Here is a 24,838-nt window from a genome sequence, read left to right on the forward strand (position 1 = left end):
CGATTGGGCAGTTCTAGAAGCTGAAGATAAGATACGAGTACCAGGTACCGGTCTAGGAGAGAAATGTAAAGAATTACCAGAACTGCTAATACAAGTTTTGCCAAGATTGTTAGCTACTAAAAAGGAAGACTGGGATGCAATCTCAGCCTGTAAACAGAAACAAGATGAAGACACTAGTGATTTTTATTCTAGAATTGAGAAATGCTTTAGTATTAACAGTGGCCTCAAGACAAGTAGCGAGTCATACCCTCATCTTTTTGTTACTAAACTAGTCGAGAATTCAAGTCCACAAGTTAAGAATCGAGTTTTGAAAGTCGAAAGTACCTGGCAAGCTAATACCCCGTCCCAAATGTTACAGATGCTTCAATACCACCAGAATAGAATCAGAGAAGAGCAAGATCATGAGAGAAAACGTATGAAAGACACGAAAATGAAAGTACTAGTTGCACAATCTGTTCCTCAAGACAGTCAGAAGAGGGGTACGAATCAAGCCAGTCATCCTGCAGTTCCCGTTAAAGGGACCTGCAATTATTGTAAACAGCCAGGTCATTTTATAAACGAGTGTGCAGTTCTGAAACATAATATAGCTACCGGTAAGACTAAAGAAAGACCACGTCCGCCTAGACAAGAACAAGTTTCACAGACTTCTCAGCCACAGAATGCACAACAGACAGTTCCAGCATCGCAGCCTATTGCTGCAACACAGCATGTTACACAGCAGATGTACCAGTATGCACAGACAGAGTATCCAGAGTATCAGCCATATTCATGAAACAGCCTAGAGAGGGAGGTAGGCTTGCCTCTCATCGAGATACCTGTAGATCAAGAGGGTCCCTATGTTCACAGTCAAGTATTAGGGAAAGACAGAAAGTTTCTGATTGATACAGGGGCAAGTAGGACCACCATTAGTCACGCCGAGGTTCCAGGGGCTCCGCTCTCAGGCTCTAGAAATGTGTCCCTTGGATTTTCAGGAAAGCCTATTGTAAACGAGATATCTAAACCAGTTACTCTAGAAGTAGGTCCATTGTCCCGCACTACTGATCTGTTACTTACGAAGTCATGTCCAGAAAATCTGTTAGGCATTAAGACACTGAAAGAATTAGGTGCAGTCATATGCTGCTCCCCAGAGGGAATACGCTTGTTCCTACGTGACTTCAAGGGTCACTATGTATTACGAGATTTTGATCCGAGATTGTCCAATGTTCCGCAGCATCTATGGGCGCAAGGTCCAACTGATGTAGGTTATATGCAAATCACACCCCATCGTGTGACTCTCAAACCAGGTGTAGTGTTACCACGAATCAGACAGTACAGATTGCCACCTGAGGCTGTAACAGCCTTATCCAAAATTATTGACGAGCTCATGGCTCAAGGAGTAGTTGTAGAAACTGACTCCAATGTATGTAATTCTCCGATCATTCCAGTCATGAAACGTACTGATCCAAATGCACCCCCAGTATATCGATTAGTGATTGATCTTCGAGAACTCAATAAATGTATTATTCCCCAGTACCCAGTTGTCCCAGATATCTCTTCCCTATTGACAGCCATTGATTCTGAAGCCACATTTTTTACAGTCATAGACCTCAAGAACGCGTTTTTCAGTGTCCCCATTCATCCAGACAGCCAGTTTCTTTTCGGATTTTGTTTTAATGGAAGGAGCTATATGTTCACACGCGCTCCTCAAGGTTTCACAGAAAGTCCTAGTATTTACAGTCAAGCACTTAAGAGACAACTAGACAATATTCACATGCCAACTGACACTGCCCTGCTCCAGTATGTCGATGATCTACTGATCACAGCCCGTTCTGAACGTGCTTGCGAGCGAGCATCGCTTACAGTCCTGTATTTCCTAGCCGAGATGGGGCACAAGGTGTCCCCTTCGAAGCTTCAATTCTGTGTCCAGCAAGTGATCTATTTAGGCCACTTACTGTCCAAGAGGGGTAGGCAGTTGACACCTGACCGTATCCAGTTAATAGCGAGTCTTCCTCAGCCCAAGACCCAGAAGGAGGTACGTGCTTTTATCGGCCTTACTTCTTATTGCAGACAATGGATTCCTCAGTATGCATTTCTAGCCAAGCCACTGATACAGTTAACGACACAGGAGGCAGCCGTATCGACTGTCCTCCCTTGGACATCTGAACATACACTTAGTTTTAATGAGTTAAAGAAAGCCTTATGCCAAGCTCCAGTTCTAGCTACACCGAACTACAGTAAGCCTTTTACACTTTTCGTCACTGAACGTGAAGGTACAGCATTATCTGTTCTCACACAAGATCAAGCAGGACAATACAAGCCTTGTGCTTATTTTTCGAGCACACTAGATCCTGTAGCCCAGGCTCTGCCTGCGTGCCTCAAGTCAGTTGCAGCCACAGCACTAGCTATCAGACAAAGTGATTCCATAGTATTAGGACATTCCTTGACAGTACAAGTTCCACACTCCGTGGAAGTTCTTTTAAACCGAACACAGACTCAGCACTTGACAATTGCACGTTTAACAGGTTATGAACTGACACTGTTCCAGCCACACATAGAAATCAGACGCTGCAACGTTCTAAATCCAGCTACACTGTTACCATCAGTTATTTCGAATCCTGCCACACACGACTGTGTGGAAGTAGTTAATATTATGACTAAGCCAAGACAAGATCTGACAGATATTCCATTACCAGATCCTGACCTGACACTTTATGTGGATGGTTCATGTATGAGAACAAGTACAGGAGAACTAGTAGCCGCGTATGCAGTGACTACAGACACTGAAGTTATAGAGGCACATCGTATTGACACTCTGTCCGCTCAAGCAGCAGAGCTAGTCGCTCTGACACAAGCCTGCATACACGCCAAGAACCTGAAAGTTAATGTTTACACAGATTCACGCTACGCATTCGGAGTCGTACACGACTTTGGAGTGCTCTGGCAGGAGAGAGGTTTCATGACTTCTCATGGAACCAAGATTCAGCATGGTCTCCTTATTCAAGCTCTGTTAGATGCCATACACTTACCGACATCTATTGCCGTCATGAAGTGCAAAGCACATACGAAAATTACTGACACTATTTCTCAAGGTAATGATCTAGAAGATCGCACAGCCAAGCTTACAGCACAGACTCCAGACATTTCAGTTAATCCGACACAGACACATACTCCAGATCTGACTACCTGTATGACAGTTAAGGACCCTACTCAAGATGTCATAGATATCCAGTTACATGCTACTCCCGATGAAATCAAGAAATGGTCCGAACAAGGAGGGGTCCAGACAGATCAGGGATGGGTAACGAGGGGAAAAGCCACATGGTTTCTCCCCGACTCTATGGTTCAAGTCATTATCAATACCGCACATAGTCCAGCACATTTAGGAGAAAAAGCTATGTTAGATAGTATCCAGAACATTTGGTCCAACAAGCATTTACGAGCTGCAGCCAAGCAGAAGGTCCGTACCTGTATGATATGTTGCCAGTTTAATCCAGGTAAAAGTGTTCCGGTGGAACAAGGTGGATTCCAGCCCCCTGACCACCCTTTTGAAGTCCTCCAGATGGATTATATTCAGATGGAGCGATGTCGAGGTTTCAAGTATGTCCTTGTAGTTGTATGCGCTTTGTCCAGGTGGACAGAAGCATATCCAGTCCCAGATTACACAGCCACGACCACTGCCAAGCAGTTGGTTCGTGAATTCTTCCCCCGTTATGGACTCCCTAGAGTCGTATATTCTGACAACGGCCAACCATTCTCATCTGAGCTCATGAAACATGTTTCCCTTTTGTTAGGGTACCAGTGGAAGTTCCATTGTGTACGCCATCCTGAAGCAGCCGGTCTCGTAGAGAGACATAATCAGACCCTGAAAATCCGTATTGCTAAAATATGTAAAGAGAAAGGTGTGGACTGGCTAGTAGCTCTACCAGTCGCTTTGTTTTATATGCGCATGGTCGCACATTCCAGATCAGGTCTGTCCCCGTATGAGGTCGTATTCGGCCGCCCCCCTAACATGTGGGGTACACCTAGACCCCGAAGTATTACCGATGTTTCAAGTAATATGCTGACAGATTACCTAGCTTCCTTGATGTCTGCCCTACACTCTTGTCGTTCACAGGTTGCCGCCGCATTTCCAGACAATACCGAGGTGGCACCGCATGAAATCGTTCCCGGATGCATGGTTCTTGTGAGGAACTTTGATCGTTCAAGTCCGCTGGAGCCTCGCTGGAAGGAACCCAAACAGGTCCTCCTGGCCACCCGTACTGCCGTCAAGTTGGAAGGCAGGAAGGGCTGGGTCCACCTGTCACATGTGAAAAGATTTTTTTGGACTAAAACCTGTTACCAAGAACATTTCCGAGGATTGTAAAGACTGCCAAAGTACTATTCTTAAGGACTGTCCCGCAAAAGACAATGATACAGATTCCTCCCCGTTAGAGAAAACTCCGCAGCAGGAGTATAAGCTTAAATTAAGGTCTAGTAAAATAAGTCAGCCAGTTTGATTGTCTAAGTCCTCCCCTAGGTGAAACGGTTAGACCGGTTTCTGACATGTATATAATAGACCCCCACAGAGAGAGAGTTAGTGAGAACTCTAAAAGTTGCATTATTATTTTATGTTTTCTGCTATATTTTAGCATTATGATTTCCTGCACAAGTTACGCAGTTTATTTGTGTTTTCCAGTGTCTCATGTAAATAAGTCTTCTAATGTTACAGTAGAGCACACGTTTAGTGATCTGCCTCCTCATGAACTATCTTATCGTCTTGCTATGCGTAATAATTCCTTTATCCGCATGTTACATTATTCACACCAGACCAGCAATGCCACTAATTGTTGGGTGTGTGGTCGACTCCCCCCTTTCCAGACACCGAAGGGAGTTCTGCCACTCTTTCCTTATCCATTTTCCCATAATGGTTCGTGTGGAGCATGGTCCACGTTAACGTCATCCTCAACAGATATGTCTTTTCTGAACAGTACATGTTTTCCAGACAAGCAAGGTCTTCCCCACAGAACAGGGTTAGATCTAGAAAATGAAGTTTATAATTTGGGTAATTATTCTTCGAATTTCATGGTCCTGAATGTTCAGTCTGATTCTACTCCAGACTTACCTGCTATATCAGTACTACCAGTAAAAGGTGAATTATGTGTCCGAAAGAATGGTTCCGTACATGTAGGACATAGTGATTGTACCACTATTGTCAAGTATAGTGACAGTAGGAAATCTATTTTCAAAGCTTCACGTCATTCTTATTTTGTTTGTGGTCAGACCGCATATGTTCGTCTACCCCTCGATTGGGAGGGAACCTGTTACATTGCCTTCCTACTGCCACCAGTTTTTCTAGCCCCACCTGACTATCATAGGAATTCCCACCTAGTACATACTAGACACAAGAGAGACCTCCCGATTGTCGATTATACTGAAACTGCTCTAGAACAATACATAGATATCAATAAAGGTGTCTTCCCCTACTTAGGTACTGTCGTGAATAGTAAACTGATACGTAGATTAACGAGAACCCTTGAAGCAGTAGTGATTGAGACTACTTCTGCTCTAGGTAATTTAACCGAGGAGCAATCCTTTATGAGAATTGTCGTGCTCCAGAATCGTCTCGTCCTTGACGTCATACTGGCCGATAGGGGCGGGGCATGTAGAGTCATCGGATCTAGTTGCTGCATTTTCATTCCTAATAACGCGCCGTCTGTTTATTCAGCTATTACCAGACTCCATAATATTGCCCATATGTTACACCAAGATCCAGGCACCTGGACATGGTCCGGTTGGTTCTGGAATACAATTTCCGCCTGGGGATGGAAAGTATTGTCATTTCTGGGTATTGCAGTAGCGATCATACTCAGTTGCTGCCTCTGTTTACAATGTGGCCCTGCGATTTGCGGCATTTGTGCTACCTCTTGTATTCCTAGTCCCAAGTCCCGTTCTAAATCCAGTTCCAAGAAAATTCGAGACGAGCAAATGATACTGTATGAAATGATAGATGGTATCATGAATATTGATGTTTCCTGATGGAAACGTAGTGACAAGGAGGGAATGTGGAAAAGTAAATTTTGCCATGTTCTGTGTCCCTACGTGTCCTCCATCTTATGTTATGTGTGCATGATTAATATGCATATGTATCCCCCATGTTCGATTAAAGACGCAATTACAGTTGTGTCCATCACTAGTATACTAGTTTCCAGTTCTCGTGAAAGCTACAAGTATTAGGCCTATGTAAAGTTGCGTTGCCACGTTTCTCAGTGTGCACGTTATTTCATTGAAAAGTCCCCGTTTCTAGGCCTCAAAAGGGCCCGGACACCAGATTCAGCTCCTGTCTCCTGAGCCCTCGCTGAGGAGCGATACAGCCCCCACCTGTATCCTCGACCCTTCACTTACTTCCTGCCTCACAGTGCCCGGTTCAGCCTGGCTCTGCCTATGAGTCTGCCAAGAGTATGTTATGATTCTAGTTATCAGTCCAGCCCTCCTTCTCTGCATTCCTAAGCTACTGAATCGCATCAATAGTTTCCGTCATTGTCTAGCCTTTACGTCTCCATGTAAGAGAAATACTGCATTTAATGGTCATTTAATATTCCTCAGCACGCACTACATGTAGAATAATGCATGCTCCAGTCTTAGAGTCTGTTAGCCTCTCCCCTCCTGACTCTTAGTTTATATCAACATGTCCTCTAAACATTAGATACTAGTTAGGGTTTAGGTACATGTCGCCCTGACTCTCCAGACTTCAGTCTCTACTCCTAGCGCAGAGTTCATAGCCCCCAGCTTCTCCTAGTAACACGTCATTGTCAGTTTGCGCGCACCATTAGGTTAGAGGTCCCGGCTCCTTAGGTAGCCCCCTCCATGTTTCCGCCCCATTTATGACATATTCTGTTACGTTTACATCACATGTCTATGTATACGCCTCTTGTTACACCCACTTTCACCCTTATCTTTCGCGACTGCTATTGACCACACCCACTGCTCCGCCTACTGTAATTCACTGTAATGCAATTGTTTTAGTATATATGCTTGTGTACTGTTATTAAGGTGCTAGCTAGCCATCCCAGATCTTGTCCGTGCAGGTTGTCCTGTTCCTGTCCTTTATGCTGTATTAAACCTGCAAACTCCTACTACCTCGAATCTTGACTCTTATTTATTGAGCTATCTGTTATTCATATATTTATTCAAAAATAGAGGTATTATTTATTTATTTACCACAGAGAGACAGATGGTTGCATATCCCCTGGTTAAAATACATTAAAGATACCCTAGAGTCTATTGACCAGCAAATGTTATTTTCTGACCCCTCAAACATGGATAGCTCTTGCAAATATTATGTTCAAAAGCTGCTGTTACAAAAATACGAATACAGGAGGAATGAACTTGATTCTAATAAATCCTCGGTAGTAGCCCACTCGCTTGTAAGCAATGAAATGGGTATGGAATCGTATCTTTTTTTAATCTACAGCCAACATGAGAGGTTTTTAATGACTCGTTTTAGGCTCAACTTGTTACACAATATTTTAGCTTACCCGTCTGGTTTTACATTAACAATTGAGCAGAAGGGTGCCTGCGGCTGCGACAATAGGTCTCCGCAGGACACCCTTCATTTTGTATTATTTTGTTCTTTTTATAAAATGCCGCGCCGAATATTCCTGGTGGACATTTTAAAGGAATCAAAAATTTATCAGGCCAAAACTGCTTTATTATTTCTGCAAGGAGCAACTGAGACGCGTACCCTGTGTGCTATTATGAGTTTTTTAAAAATTGTGGTCAAATTAAGAAATATAAGGGGCTGATGGAGGATGATATGAATTTACTGCTCCCTTCTTTTGGTTAAAACCTGTAAATAATAATAACTTTTAAAACTTGTTTTTAATATTGTAATGTTCAGTCTGTTTATATGTGGACATGTAATGTTATGGATTTTTATGATGGTTTTTAACCACCGAAACAAATAAAGAACTGAACTGATTTCTAGGGTTGAGGTCATCCCTTAGGGGGCCCTAGTATCATGGAACCAGTGGTCAGTATCTTGCATGGCTCTGCGTTCCTGGCATGGAAAGTCGTGTACAGAACTGACGTCAGCGTGCGTGGGCGCGTCTAAGTAGCTCTGACGGCGCCAACGACGCACGCGGAGCCTCACGACGACGCCTATCAACGTGCAGGGATACTGCTGACGAAAAAACTTTCCGGATCCAGTCTGACGCCTGGAGATAATTCTGAGGTAAGGAATCTATCACTACTAATGTTTCTTACAGATATATTGTTACCGAAGGTAAGTAACTTGTGCAATTTACCGAAACCCCCTGCTCACCCAGGAAGCCAACTGAATCCTCTTGGAGCAAAGCAAGGATTATTTTGGTTAGTTAAATAAGAACTCATGAGTGGATAACTCCTGAGGGTCTGAGATCAAATGCACTCTGGTGCCTTTCTTAACATGAATCTTCTGGGCCAGGATGTGGGTAAAGAACAAGGAACTAGCAGCAGTGAAGTGGAATGCCAATGTATTTTACTGCCTTGGTTTTCTACCACACAAAAAAGTAGGTTCTTCTTGTGTATCTGCATGGCTAACCTATACCTTATATAACCTATATATCTTAAAGGCCTGAAGATTAATCAAAAAGGAGCCAGTCCCTTTGATATCTACCAGGGATTGTACCTAATTGGCATTTTGAACTTTCAAATGAGGAGGAACAGAAACTAATCTAAGAGATCTAAAATGTGAGCAGAGTCAACTACCTTCTTTGTTTTACAAGAAAATAGTGTGAGAAGTAGTATGTTTGCTCCACATCTGCTAGGAGGTCCAACTCTATTGCTTCTAAAACTAGGAGAATCTTCACCTCCTGCTGATATTCCTAGGATGTCGACCTAGGCAGAGGTGGTTATAAGAGGGCAACTGTTGCAGCTGTAGAGCACATTCATTTGTCTCCACTGACAGCACCAACACATCTTTAGTTATTTACATCTAGTGGTAGTAGTGTAGGGAAAGCCCCTCTGCCTCAACTAGCATAGAGACAGCCTGCTGAGATGGTGATGAGAAGGAAGGCTAGTTCATGACGAAGTCACTGCCTTGGCTGACACTAGTAAAGTGTGCTTAATCATCACATTTTTGCCAATCTGCTTCACGAGGAAGAAGGATCGGGTTGGGGTTTCATGACATAAGGTCTCCCTGGCTTTGAAAGAATGGAAGGTTTTCACTGGCTGGAAAAGAGGATGGGGTTTAGCCAGTCCCATCTGCATGGCAATTGGATTTTGGCCATCACTGTCTTGTAAATCTGGATGATCTCATCCTTCGAGGGATCAAACAAGTTATTCCCATCAAAAGAAAGGTTGATGACTATATCCTAGACCTCCAGGTTCAAGTCCAAGGACTTGAGCCAAAACGACCCTCACAATGCCTGACCAGTTGTCATGGTCCTGGAAGCCAAGTGGATGAGGACTACAAAGACCACAAAGAGCCACAAAGACTAGAAAGTCCTTTGGTATGGAGTGGCCCAGGATTTTTTTATGACATATTAATTGTAAAAGTGGTGAAAAGCATATACCAAACCTCCGGAACTTGCTTCAGAAACTGGGGTTCTATAGCTGCAGCTGGTCTTGTGGGGAAGATGTTATGGACAGCAAGCTATAGATACTCTTTTTTTCAGCAGGGGCGCCAGTGTTGCAATGGACAGTGCCTTTAATATCTTTGTTATGATAGCATGATCACATCTGGTATGATGCAATCTTCACAGCCCTCTAACCACCGCATGCTAGAGCCATCCTTGGCTGCCACTCTAACTTACGTTACGATGACCTCACTCTCTGCCTCAGAGCCAACCAACTCCCAACTGATAACCTTAATCATCAGGATCAAACATAAAATCAACAGTATACTGGAAGAAATCACCACATTATGAAAGAACATAAAGACCTACTCCAAATCGCATATTCACACAACTATGGCAAAAACTGATCCTGCCACAAACATGCACTCTGATTCCTCCGCTCCACCACCTGGTCAACCATGCCCTTCAGTCATTACTACCTCAAACCTAGATGCATCCCAAGTGAAAAGATAAAGATAGAAGTGGAAATGCTGATCAACACATACACTAGTGCCACCAATCAACCCTACTACCCCAATATTTTGGCCATCCTTGGCACTAGTAGGATCCCTCCTACCAATCGCCTTCCCAGACCACCTACTCAATTCCCTACCATCCAGCCTACTCAATATTAAGTGAGAAGACCACCAACACTTACCTGCATGCTATCAAACTGTCAGTTTGCATTCAAGAAATCCACAGAAATAGAAGGAAATATCCTACTGCACACTCACCCCCTCCCACATTCAGCAACAAACTGCTCCTAGGACGAACCAAAACACAATCACAAAGCTGGACTGCAAAAACTCACAGAAACAAAGCTCCGAGGCCTAAAAGAACAAGCCCCACGATGTCTCCAACTGATGAGGTGGAACTAGCCAAATCTTACAACCTGGAACCTCTAAGAACAATCCCCTCCTCAAAGATCCAGGAGATCACAGGTCTAGGGAGGAACCCTGCACCAACTAGAACAACCAGGCCACCAGCACGACCAGGCCACCAGCACACCTCATCAACATCCCCCTGACTTCTTCCCCTGAAGCTCCTAAGAACTGCAGAGAAACTAAATGTATGCTCTTCAATTGCAGATCTACAACCAAGCATGCAAATGAACTAGCGGAAGCCATCCTGAACCACACCAGTGACATAGCATTCATCACAGAAACTTGGCTAACTGAATGCTCATACCCGACAATGGGCACGCTAGTCCCAAAGAGATTCTCAATAATCAAGAAGGACAGGAATGATGGCCATAGTGGAGGCATTGCCATTATACACAAGAACAAGCTCAACATAGTGGAAACAGACACCCTAATCTACAACATATTTGAAAATCTCACCACCACCAAAAGGATGACAAACAACACAACTCGGAACTGTAACCTATCCTACCACCCACCAGGTAACACATACTCTTTTGACGAACACCTAGCAGATTTGATAACACCCTGCTCACTCACTGACACCAAATACATCATCCTAGGGGATCTTAACCTTCTAGGGATTGCTGAAGGGGATGCTCCAATTCAATCCTTAAATGACCTTCTACTCAATAAGAACCTCGCCCAGCATTGCAAAGGTCAAATCCACAACAAAGGTTTAACCCTGGATGCTATCATAGCCCAGAAAAAAAACACTAACATTCAACAGCATCCTCTCTGTCGACTGGTTGAACCACCACATCATTCTGTTCCACATCAACCTAGCGCCTCACCACCAAATGCGCTCACAAAATACCCTTCAATGGATGAGAAACAAATTCCCCTAGCTGACCTCAAAGAAAGAATGAGGTCACTACTTCCCCCTCCGTCAAAAAGCATCTCAACAACCAAACTCACCACCCATTATAACTCCATCATGTCCTCCTTCCTGGACCAAGTAGCTCTTTTGAAACTGAAAAGGAGAAAATGATGAGAAAAACACCCTTAACAAAGACCTCAACACTGAAAGACAACATTTCAGAGCAGCAGAGAGACTCTGGTAAACTAACCCATCCAGTATCCACCTATATCAGTGCAGGGCAGAGCACAGAAATTACAAAAAAACATATCATGAAAGAAAAAATCACTTTCTTCTGCATCACTCCAGATAAGGCCAAAAACCACACTAAAGAGCTTTTCAATATCATCAAATGACAAACCTCCAAGCTCACCTAAAATGCTTTCAGTTCTCCAAAGAATGGTGTGGCTACTTTGCCAATTTCTTCAATGATAAATTCAGAAGAATAGAGCTCTCGCTTGAAAATCACAACAAGCCACCCAACAGGATCCCTCCTCCCAGTAAGGCAGATAGTAAACCCCCTTTCTCTCTCCACGACCACCCTATCAACGATCACTCCACAGGAAGTTAAAAGATGTACTTTTAACCAAGAGCTCCACAAAACTCCTGGAAGGTATTCAACCCTATCTCAGAGGAGGACATATCTACTCTGTTATCTAAATCCAAAGCCTCCTCCCACTTTGTCCACCCCTTCCCAGCATCCTTGGCAAAAAAACTTAACCACGCCTTAAACCTCCTTTGGATCAAGATGATAAACAGCTCCCTGACGAGTGGAGTGATGCCGGACTGTCTCAAACCATGTCAAGTCACACCATTGCTCAAAAAACCACGAGCAGTCACAAATGACCTCAAGACTTAAAACCGGTCTCCAATCTACCCTTTCTAGGCAAAACCCTAGAAAGGTGTCTTCTCTCACAATTAAACCAACAAATCGACAACTACAATCTCCTAGACCATTATCAATAGAGCTTCAAAAAAGGGCTGCAGCATGGAAACAGCTATTCTAAGCACAGTGGATGACCTACACAAATCCCTGGACAAAGAGATGCTGCCTGCTCATACACCTAGATTTATTAGTGGTCTTTGACATGGACGACCACAAATTTCTCTTAAAACTCCCTCCAAAAGAGAATCAGCACAGAGGGAGTGGTCCTATGTTAGTGCACATCTTTTCTACAAAACGGCTCCCAAAAAATAAAAATAACAATCTGACTTCGGACACAATGACTATCACCTGGGGCTCTATCCTCTCGCCTACACTGTTCAATATATACATGGAGCCCCTCACCACCATTCTCAACCAAGCAAATATCCCCTTCCATCTATAGCCGGATGACACTCAAGTCTACTTGGAAATCTCATCACTAGACGACATACACCGACTAAATGCCACCCTCCAAGAAGTCCAACACTGGCTATCTTGCAATCACCTAAAACTCGCCCTAAATAAGACAGAAATTCTGCTCATATGAAAGTCAAGCCAATCCCGCCCAAATGCAAGAATGGCTAAACTACATAGATGCTCTTAATTGCAATCTTACCCCAGCCGACCCTGCCAAATCTCTAGTAATCACATTAGACCCCAAACTGATCATGAAAAGAACATTGCAAAGAGTGCCTTCTATAACCTGAAACTTCTGAACAAAATTAAACCCTACTAACCGCCTAGCAATCTCAAATCGGCCATATAAGCGATGGTGTTGTCAAGATTAGACTACCGGATGCCACACCCACAGGCACTGCAAAATTCCACCTCACACCTCTTAGAATCACTCTCAGTGCGGCTGCCAGATGGTCACAGGAATTAAAAAATATGTCCACAGCTCCCCTGCCCTGAAAAAACTGAAATGGCTCCCTATTGAAGTTCGCTGCAGCTTTAGAACTGCCTGTCTCACACACAAAGCTGTTCACACTGGGAAATCAGCTTACCTTACTTCAAAACTAAAAAGGCAGGCTAGTCAAGAAACCTAAGAAGCTCCAATACCTTACTACTTATTCCACCTAAAAATAGAAAACCCTGGCTCGCTCCTTCTTGAGCAATGACCCTAAAATTTGGAACTCCATTCCAGTGCATATCAGAACAAACCCCTCATTCTTAAGCTTCAAGAGACAGTTAAAGAATCTCTTCCTCAACCAACACCTGAACTAGAAGGATATCAATCGGTCACCAAGATATAAACTCAACCCTTATCTTCTCCCTGTACTCCTTCCCTGCGATTTGCCTCCCTCTTGATCATCCACTGTTTTCACTTTGATCTTATCCCAAGTGTATGATTATACTTGCTATTTGCAATGAACATGCACTGATGTGTCATTATACTCGCTATTTGTAATGAACAAGCACTGATGCAGAGCGCTCTGATACCCTCGGTTCTTGCCAACTCTATTTAAAACTCCTTAACTAAATAAATAAATAAAATGCAGGTCCTTGTAGTTACAGATCAATGTTTAGGTTAGTCTGGCCTTTGAAGGTGTATCTTCATTTGGAAAAGAGACTCAGCAGGAGGATCTATGAAGGATTCACCTACCCGTGAAAGAAGGTCCATATTGATTGCACATTGCAGTGAGTCAGCACATAACATAAGTACAAAACAATTGTACGGTGATTGCAGTAGTCTGGTGGCATGTCATCAAGAGGATACAGTGGTATATTGATGAACATCCTCCAGTCTGTTATATTCTTTTCCATAGATTTGTCCCTTCAGGTTCAGCTCATGTGAATGGCCTCAACCTCTGACCATTCCATGGCATCCTCCAGCCCTGGCTCTATCCTCCATGCTAAGCCCTCATGATAGCCACATTGCTTTTCAATAGCACCAGGGTCAATGATAGTACCATGTTTTAAACTATGTCCCTTAATTCGAGGGGAAAGCCCTATTAATCAAGATTTGGGGCGGTGTGAGAACTCTTTGTACACCTATCAGTGACATATTACGAGAACTCGGTAATTTTCCACAACTAGTGTCTTTCATAGAATTACCATTCTCCATTGTCAAGCTGGGGTTCCAGGTAATGTTATAAACAGCAGTAAACCGTATTAACATGACTAAAACACCACAGACTATGGGTCATCTAGTACCATTAATCACCTTACTAAACTTCAAACAATGAGGGAGTGTGCTCTTAACTCCATTCTCCATATAGGCTAACATATTTTAGATCTGGAAAAGAACAGCACACTGGTGTGTAAAGATAGAGTCAACTATAAGCCTAATAGAAGGGCAGAGGAAGGACTGCAAGTCAATCTCTTAAAGGAACCAACACTGGAAAACTGTAGGTAGGTAGCTTATTTTTCCCAGCACCGATCCTTCAATTGATCCATGTGCTTCGTTCAGAATAGCACCAGTATATTTTAAGTAATGGAAAAATAGGAAGAGGTAGGTAGGTATATGGGCTCTCCTTATGGAAATCAGCTGCAAATAACTGCTTGTCCTCCTGCTAAATCTGTGGCCACCTCTGTTTTCACGCAGTAGTGCTTGATTAAGGTACATTGGTTCTTCCAGTTGATCAGTCTGAAAATATCAAGAAGCTGTACCCCAGTGTATAAGGCTGCTGTGGTTGGCACACAATTCTCATGAAATGAGCAGTCACTCGTGCTTGGAGAGGAAAGTTGAGTTGGCAAAAGGTGATTGCAAAACTAAATGGCCAGAGGCCAATATGCGGAGATTAAAGGATTTGAGCAAAATTATCTCAGTACAAATTGTTTTTTAAGGTGTAAGTATGTGGGTACTTTGGCTCTCCTCCCATAAAATAGCGTTGGTCTCCTAACTTTTATTCTCTTGGATAAGGATGGGGTGTTTTCCAATTATTACTAGTATACATGCAGAATTGATCAACATCACCACTATAGTACTGTCCATCTTCACAAAGGTGTGTATTCTTCAGTCATCAACATCTAAAAGTGCAGTACATGAGAAAGCCAGGTTCCTTGAGAGACACCTGGCCACAGCCAAGATGAACAATTTCATCTTGGGGTGACCTGTGATTTAGACAGGGGTATCCCAAGGCCCATTTGACTTTTTCCGTTGGCAGATATCTTCTGAGACAGCAGCCAGGCTCTGCATAATCTTTTCCTTCTTTTCCAAGTGTAGTCCAAGCTGCACCGCAGATTTGAGAAAACACAAAAAACTTTCAGTATTATATGTGGCTGCTCTCTAAAGTCAAAAAGAAAGTCTTTCAGCTTGGATGCCACCAGTAAAATAGAAACGTTTAGAGGCCCTTTCCACCAGCCTGAGGAAACATGAAATGTCTTCAAGATGTGACTTAGATGGAGGAGGGGTTTTGTGAACCTCAATAGGAGCAATATAATCTCTATTTGTCATTTTATGTGTCATCAGACACTTATCTGCTGCTACTCATCCTATACCTTGTAGTTCTCAGTGGAGCCTTCGTTCACTTGAAGGCATGGAGGAGATGGTTGTAGAGGCTGAAAGAGCACCTTTGTTGCTGAGTATATGAAAATAATGCATACAAATTGTGCATCATTGTTGGTATCCCTCTTGACCTGGTAGTAAGGATCGCACTCATCTCTGTACCCAGGTGTACTGATCAACCAGTGCCAGTCTTTGTCTATTTCGTTAAGACACAGATGGTAATAAACCCCTGCCTAGATGCCCTACTTAATTCCAGCATGTGCTTTACATTAAGCTGACCAGGGTAGAATGCTATCCCATGAGGATTTAAATTATGAAGTTGTTAGCGCCTGCAGTATAACCACTACTCTCATCACTGACATGCTGATGCAGACAATGACTACAGCATCTTTCCCAGTAAAAATACAGCCCTTGACATTTTACCAGATATCAGTAGTCTTTGCAGAAGGTTCTGCTGAAGGTTTGGAATGTACATCTTGCTTCCAGGCAACCTTAGAACTTGTTCTTTGGACAAGGGTGCCTGGTCCTCTATTGAAGCTGCTTCATCTGGCACGTTTAGCTTTAGAAGTGTCCAACTTCTATTTGTACTGTATGTCTTTTTGCCGGGTACAGGAAAGGCACTCCTCAGACTTTTCCTCTGCAGAGGGAGTCCCCTTGGCAAGAACTTCACTGGCGGGAGGTATGACATATGTTGTGCTCTATAGGCTTGAGAGTGGTTAAAATAATAAAGAAACCCAAAAAGCCTAACAGGAACTACTTGGAGGACTTAATTTTCCTCTGGACCACAACCCATAAAACAACACTCTACTAAAGGAAAGCTTTAGAAGGGTATGGCAGAAAAACCACAATGGGCAAATCTAAGGTGAAGACATAAAAATAACATACTTGTCTGTCTGAAGAGGAAAAAGCAGATCTCTGAAAGTACCCCCACACAAATGACAGGTGTAGAAATCTGACCGAAGTAGGTCCCTAGATGGAGTGGAAATCAGAGTACCTTCACTTCACTCAATGAAGTTTGCCCAATTTTCAGTTAGGTGTAGGTGCAGCTAATAAAACACTGTTATATGGTATTTAGATATGCTAACAATGTCATTTTACAGGAGACTTCCATTCTGATGACGAGGAGCCAAATGGCATGTGAATCTATGAAGATTCAGTGTTGGCGAAGATGCAGTTATAGTCTCAGCAGGACCTCTGGAGATAGAAGGTGTGTCTCTCTTGGAAGAGTCTATGTTCTCTACTATTCAAAGACTTCAACCTATTGGAGGGATTTTCAGAAGAAACCCAGGTTAGGTTTGAATTAAATCTTGGGTTCTATACAAGGCTGATCATTAGGTTCTCTTCTTTGCATTTTTCAGCTCCATGCTCCTTAATAAAAAAAACAGACACATATTCCCTTTCAGGATCGAGCTGATCAACTCTTCGCAGGCCCAAGGTGAGGTGCTTGATTTTCTCAAAGTTGGTTAGGTAACACCACTCCTGAAAAAACAAGGGGCAGACCCAGACTACCTTAAAAACTTCCAACCAATGACCAGCATCCCGTTTCTCATGAAAATTATTAAGCTGCGTCTCAGCTCAATTCAATTGAAACATCGCTGATCACTAGCTGCTAGACATTCATCAATCTCTCTTCAGAGATGGCTGTAGTATGCTAACTATGGATGATATTCTTTGCCTCCTAGACGAAGGAAACCCGTCTACTCATGTTCCTTGACTTGTCCATGAAGTTCAACACAGACAATCACAATATCCTACATGACAACGCTGAAGAGAAAATGGGCATAAAAGACATTTGCCTTAAATGGTTTTCCTCATACCAAAGAACTACTCACACCTGCATAAATTAAACAAATCACTATCTGTAACAAATCACTATCTGATTTGACTCTAATTGCTCAAGGTATGTCCTTCATCCGTTATGCCCTGTACTTGGAACAGCTAAATGCAATTTTGAAACGATCCAACTCCTGCTACCATCTACATGACAATGGCACACCACTATACCCGAAAATGTCTTCCAAAGAAGGCATAATTCCTTTAGACACTACCCTGAAGGACATTCAAGCTTGGCTGTCCTCCTCAAACTAAACCCAATGAAAACAGAATTCTTCCTTACCCTTCACCCCCCAGACCCAGGTCCAAGACTAGCTAGACTCAATAGACATTTTCAGCTTCCAACCCAAAAGCACAAATCACTCGGGATAACCAGCAGCAAGAATCTAAATATTTAAGCACACATGAATGCCAAAACCAGAAGTGCTTAACATCACTTAACTATTTTAAGAAATTTCAAGACCTTCACCCCAGAATCAGATTTTAAATGCGATACAATTCCTTATTGTCACCAGCCAAGACTACGGAAATGCGCAGCTCACTGGATGGCCAATATCCGACCTGGTCCAAATGACAGCAACCTTAAACGCTGAAGCAAGATTGATCTAAGGAACAAAATGTTCTGATCATATAAATAAATAAATAAATAATAATAATCATGTCACGGTTGTGCTCACTACCTCAACTAGCTCTAGATTGAAACCAGATGAACATTCAAAACAACGTGCATTACCCACAAAACCATATACGGTGGCACTCCGAAATATCGAAGTGAAAAACTCCTGCTATTCCAAAGCTGATACTCATTATGTAGTTCTGAATTCTTACTCCTAAAATCTGCTGGATTACAACATTACAAAAACAATTCCAGCAATTTCAGTCTTCTACGGAAATGCACCAAATATGGAATTCAGTCTCCCATGAGGACCGTATAAAACCTAACTTTGTAGCATCTACTAGATCAAAAGTACTTACTTAACTATCTTTCTGGTCCAATGGATTGTACGCCCTCTGTGGAGGTATAAGGTAACCTTCCAACAAAGGCAACGCGAAGATACCGAAACAGTTGATCCCTTAAGAGATCACAGCTGTAAACCACTATTGCCCCCTTGAACTCTCAGTGTGGAATTCCCCGTTTTGTTGTCCTTGAATCTCCCTCTGGATGGAATTTCCCGTTTTGTTTATCCTTGAATCTTCCCTCCTGCAAGTGACAACATGTTATTTGACTTGCTTCAATTAAACCTATATCTACTTTAGCACTATTGCATCTTTCAGATTTCTCATTGTAAAGCACATTTACACCGTTGGGTCTAGTCCGAGCTATACAAAACTACAAAGAAAGAAAATAAACGTGGACAGAAACTGACATGATATATGTAACCTATGGAGACACTGAGTAGGTCAGCAACTGCGAACTGTCAGCCAAAGCTAAAGTCAGTTTGTAGTGGTATGCCACAAAAACAGCTGTTTGAGGAGAAGGGACCAAAGGGGGTCATTTCCTATTCTTTTTCCCCTGTGGCCACATTTCCTTGCGAGTGAAAGGTTCTTGAAGCAAGGAAAACAGAACATTTCTCAAGGCAAGGAAGGAGGGTGCAAAACTCCATGCGGAGAAAAATAATATCTAATTGTAGATCATGTCTCACTTCTCAATGGATGGCCGAAATTAGGTCCTTAGGCCAGAGTACAGGGCCTTCATGGAAAAGGGGGTAGTGGACTGGGGATCAATGATACCCAGGTGTGTGTAGTAACTACCCCGCTATTTTTTCAATATTAGGATTTACGATAAAATGCTACGTGTCATATCTAGACTATCTTTACATACCGTAACACATATTAAACATCTGAGGTTTACATCCATTCCTTTAAAATCTGTAAACAAGGCTCCAATATTACATTATAATTACTCACAGATTTATTTCCAGGTCCGTGTAGAAAATAATTCAGTGCCTGTGGATCGCTATAAACAAGGGGAAATAAAATGCATCGTAAACTTATTTATTGCAATCAAGCTGAGCATCTATATATATATATATATATATATATATATATATATATATATATATATATATATATATTGTATTCTATCATATTCACCTGCTCAAAACCAAAATAGGTTCTGTGGGCAGCATTGTTTGTAATAAAACATTCTACAGTACTTAGGGTTTCTATATATCATATGTTAACTGCTGAAAAGCGTAACGTTTTTTATAAAACATTATATTCTCTCTATTTTGTAATTACCCACATGCTATAAAGTAGCTCTGTGGGAGCATTATATCCGCACTCTTGCCAAACACATTGCAGTCAACGTTTTACTTAACTTAACTTCCACACATCAATGTTTACATCTTATCACTATTTCTCTGTGCCCCATACTCTATTTATCATTGCCTTTCATTGACTGCTTTTCACCACTACTGCTTGACACCAATAATACAAATTGGCAGGTATGTAAAGTTACCTCCATAGTGAGGTCATTCGAAATATGTACCAGATCTGATGAATGAGATACAGTACCCGATAATTCATCACAGTCAGATAATAAGAACACGAATAGGCAACTTACCCTATAAGATCGAAGAGACAGTCATCGTCATCATCCATGACAACTAATAAAAAAAAGCAAAGACTAAAGTTTAAAGAAAAAGAAAACCTTTAACCATGATGGGATATAACAAAACTGTCCTTTCGGTAACACTTGTGACATCCACAATCCACGATTTGTTTATAAGCCTGCCGTTTAAACTAGTGGTAAAGTGTATGAATACACCTGTCTAACAGATACATAACAATTTAAGATAAATTAAACTACTCCTTAATATGATTCATACATCGAAAATTGCATTATATTAACCTTTGTACCGCGCTGATCATTACAGAAAAAAATGAACTAAATAGTAATAACTTTGGGTAGGGGAAGTCCACGGTTATAAAGCTTTTGTTACTACGTGAATTTATCAGTGACAAGTGTACAGTCAACCGAAAAGTACCTTCTTTTCCAAATATTTAAGATGCTATTCTCTCCTTGGCTCCCCTACATTTGCTTATGATTTTAATTCTAATGAGTCTGGCAATGTAACAAATAGCCCTAGTACACAAAATGCTTTAAAGTTAGAGTATATGGTTATGAAAGCCCTACAAAATGGAATGCAAAGTTACAACAGATCAATTTCACTTTTTTTTTTTAAAGAGCAAAAAAATAACGTTTGGAGGTGTGGCTTACAGATGAATGTATTAGCCAAGTTTCATTGGGGCCCCTCCATTTTCCCCAATCACAGCATATTTAAGACACCTCAAGGACTCCTGAGCTGCCAGGTGGAAGATCAGAACCGGCAGCTTGAGCACCCATGAATTAGCAGCAGTGTGTATACAGTGTCTCCCTTAAGAGACTAGAGCAAGCACAATGATGAAGTAGGAAAAGCCCCGACTGGAAGTGGTGAGCCAGGCCCTCCGGTGAAGGAGCGGCGAAAGTTCGAACAGTGCACACTGACGGCTAAAGGGGTCATGCCTTGAGGATCTGCTGCTATAAGGGAAAAGTCTGAATGCCGGAGCAGAGGTCAGCAGTATTGCGCCTCCCCAGCCTAAGAGGATGCCCTAAGCAGGCACCCACTGCAAGCAAACTGACAAACTGATGTGCGACTGGCCACAATGGTTCTTCGCAGTGGGGGCACTTTTGAGACAGGGGTTGGAGACTCTGTGAGGCAATAGTGCTGTGGTGAAATGGGCACGAGTACTGTCTTGAAAGTTTTGGTATAATCAGGCCTGAGTAAGTTTTCAGTTGGTCACACTTCCCTCACTCTAGATGAGATGACTTGCCTACTGCAGCAGCAGTCCCCCCACCATTTGGCTGAGATGACTCTTGCCTACTGCAGTCCCCCTACCACCTTTGACTTCTGCTGGTGACTGTCTGGTGTAGGTTTGGCAAGAGGAGTGACACAGCCACACAGGCTGAACGTGGATGGCTGGAGTCAGTAATTGTTGGATAGGGTGACCAGATCTTGAGAACCAAAAACCGGGATATTTTGCAAAAATAGAAGGACTACAATTTTACATCAACTGTGCTGGCAGAATGACAACTCTTTTCAACATGGGCACGCAGAAGAGGCACTAAGAAAATAAATAACATGTAATTTCTAAAACCAGCATCATACCTGTTAATTAAATTGCTTATTATAATAGCTGCTCACTAGCACAACTTTAGAACACCCAATAAGGGCCCCTCACTGGTTTCAGTCTACCCCCTCTAATAACCGGGACATGAGCCAAAATTGGTAAAATCTGCCGGGACAGCTGGTGAAAAGCTAGGACTGTCCCGACAAATCTGGGACACCTGGTCACCCCATTGTTGGAGCATAATCCAGCATCAAAGGTCTCTCCAACACTTGTCGTTTCCTGGTGCCCTTCTTTGGTGGCCCACCAGAGAATACTGATTTGTACAGAGATAGCCCTCAAGGGGCTAGCTGAAGACGCCTCCAACTTAGTGCTCCTCTAGCATGTGAACTTACTGACACTGACGCTTGACAGCTATGAGCTGAAGTGTGTGGCTAACATCCTACCAGAGGGTGGTCAGGCTTGGGCCCAAATCAGTAGATGAGAGAAAAGACAACACTTCTTGGTGAGTGTACATACGTTTATTACCACCAACAGCACAGACGGTCAGGCAGCAACTGCTGCCCTCAAAATGTTACACAGCTTTCTTCCCCCAAGTGTTCTATTTCCACTGTTTCACTCCAAACATTCAATTTAGAGAAAAACCCAGCATATTCCCTTCCCTTACAACAATGTATTACACAACAATTACACATGCCTTTACCTCCAAAGAACAAATGAAAGATATCAACATAAGCATGTATCTTTGCATGTACCACGACACAACTATAATCTAAACATGTTATTAAATATCAAATAAAATGGAATGAACATGAAATTACCATACACACACACACCAAAAGCTGTGACAAATTACATTACAGCTAGGGTGGTTCTGATCTGCGACCAAAATAGACAAAGTATTGGACTTCTCTGCCCCAAATCTCTCGGGTACATTCTCGGCTTTGGACCTTGGCACCACAATCGCCATTCTTTTGTGCCATAATTTGCAATTTTCAAGAACTACCACCTGATCTTTTACTTCTTTAACTAAGGCAGGAGAGGAAAATTTGGAGTGCACTTTTTGAATATGGTGGGGAATTTTTATCCTCACATAATCCTGTTTTTACACATAACACTTTCCTTGTGCGACCTTTAACATTGGTACAATACCTCTCCTGCACATTACTCCTCACTTCAAACACATTCTTCACCCTGTTCACGTCTATAAATTTTCTTCTAACTCACTCTTTGTTCAAATGGGATCCAGCAGTTCTCTCTCTTTATAGATAAAAAGGAGAAATTCCCATACTAATGCACGGAGTAGTTCTCATTGTCCACAATATATCCATTATTACCTTTTACCAACTTAAACCATTCACCAAAGCCAACTGTAATTAGTCTATAATTTCTTGATTCACCTTCTCATAAAATCCGTTACTGTGGGGATGTTACAACGAAGTCCTTATATGCTTGATACCATTCTTCTCCAAAAACGAATTTCTTCAATTTGGTAACATTATCTGTCCCTAGTTCCTGTGAAAAACCTTCTATAATAAACAAATCAATGACCATACCAGCATTGACACGTTAAACAAATTTTACTTCAGTCCATTTTGATATTTAATTAACCAATACTACCACATCCTTGTGAAAACTCACTCAATCCCCGAAAGGTCCAGACACATCAAGCGCAGCTTTTTGCATCATGATTCCCCATTGATGGGGGGCGTGGTCTGAGCGCCGACTGGGATGGCGGCGTGAGCCCGGAGCTCCGTCCCGGATCCCGCATTAATCCTGCTAATCCCTGCTATAGGGCCGACGAAACGTCCTGAGCTTTCGCCCCCCGCATCGGACTGACGGGGGCGAGCATTGGGGGACTGAAATCTGTCCTGCAGCGGTGTGAGGAGCCAGAGCGGAGCTCCGGAAGAATTGTGCCCCGAGACCCAAGATGGCGGCGGCGGTGGTCTGAGCCTGAGGGACGGAGATCAGAGGTGTTGCCCGGCCACGGTGAGCTGGGGGCGGCCGCCGCGTGCATACTGCGGGACAGCGACCCGACGGCACAGGAAGGGCTGGTGATATCTGCGCTGCGGTGGGTGCCCGGCTCGTCCGCGGCTGGCGGGCTGGTGGCCCTTCCCCCACTGCTGCTCCCAGCGGATTCATGGGGCCGGCTGCCCTTCACTGGAGCGCACTGTGGGGCGGAGGAAGCGGACAGTCCTGGGGACACGGGGCGCCGGCGTTGTGCAGCGGGCCCCGGGGTGGCGGCGGATCGGCTGCTTGGTGGGGGGTCCCGGGGACCGTCCTGACGTCTGCAGAGCCTGAGAAGACAGCGGGTTGCGGAGTGCAGGCCACTGGAGTGCCGAGTGTGGGGCTTCTCCAGCTGGAACGGCGCTGGACAGGATTCATGATCTCACCCACGTTAAGGGAGCGCTGCCCAGGAGGCCGTCGGCGGGCATAACACTGCGCAGCTGGGGGTCCCTGCAAGGCCTGAGGCGGGGGACTGGACTGAGGGACCCACGGAGGTGGTGGCGCTGGGGTCTCCTTTCCCCATTTGGACTTCCGGCGTCGGCCTGAAACGGAGCACTGGGCAGCAGGGAATCGTCGCCATGAGCGTGGACATGGTGGGGTCCGGACCCGGGCTCATGTGTCACTGGGGCCTGCCGTCCACACAGAGGTGACTTGATCGTAGAGAGGCACGTGGTCTCAGCTCACTTTAATACCTAGAGTGCTCTCCCTCACGTCGGGCGGCCTAAAGTTGGGAGGGGAGCGCCCACATCTGGCGCGTGGGCGGTGCTGGCGTAGAGGGGTAACCCTACCCGAGGACTTGGGACCTAGGCTGAACGGCTCGCCCCCGGGTGCTGTGGCGAACATCCGTGTGTTACTCCAGATGGCTGACGTGGGTGGCGACATGGCGGCGGGACGGACTCAGGATGTGACGGCTGGGCCGGACATGGCTGGCGCTCTCCAGGACTGCCCGGATGCGTCAGCGCAGGAACGCAGACTGAATGCACGCCTTGATAATATATTGGAGGCGATTACGGCGACCAAAGAGTCATTGCACCAGGACATTGGGCAGGTGGCTACGGGGTTGGGCCTCCTGAGGGCGGATCACGCAAAACTGTCCGATAGGGTGAAAGAAAATGAACTGCTGCTCCAGGAGCTAAAACCTGCGGTGGTCACCGCGGAACATAAACTGTCCGATATCCTGACCCG

General features: G+C 43.7%; 1 protein-coding gene across 4 annotated transcripts in view; it reads right to left on the bottom strand.

The window, feature by feature from the left end:
* The window catches only part of BICRAL (BICRA like chromatin remodeling complex associated protein), an 883,634-nt gene that overhangs the window by 576,054 nt on the left and 282,742 nt on the right, over nt 1–24,838 (bottom strand). For 3 of the 4 annotated variants that reach the window (XM_078649709.1, XM_078649710.1, XM_078649711.1), the window contains 2 exons: nt 20,103–20,145; nt 19,445–19,493 (listed from right to left, as the gene is read on the bottom strand). The exons of the other annotated variant lie outside the window; for it this stretch is intronic. In XM_078649709.1, coding sequence (XP_078505835.1) covers nt 19,445–19,493; nt 20,103–20,140 — 87 coding nt within the window. In that variant the 5' untranslated portion in view covers nt 20,141–20,145. The remainder of the gene's footprint in view (nt 1–19,444; nt 19,494–20,102; nt 20,146–24,838) is intronic. 4 annotated transcript variants of the gene reach the window in all.

This window comes from Lissotriton helveticus, chromosome 6 (genome assembly GCF_964261635.1).
Source record: "Lissotriton helveticus chromosome 6, aLisHel1.1, whole genome shotgun sequence".
NCBI classification, from domain to species: domain Eukaryota; kingdom Metazoa; phylum Chordata; class Amphibia; order Caudata; family Salamandridae; genus Lissotriton; species Lissotriton helveticus.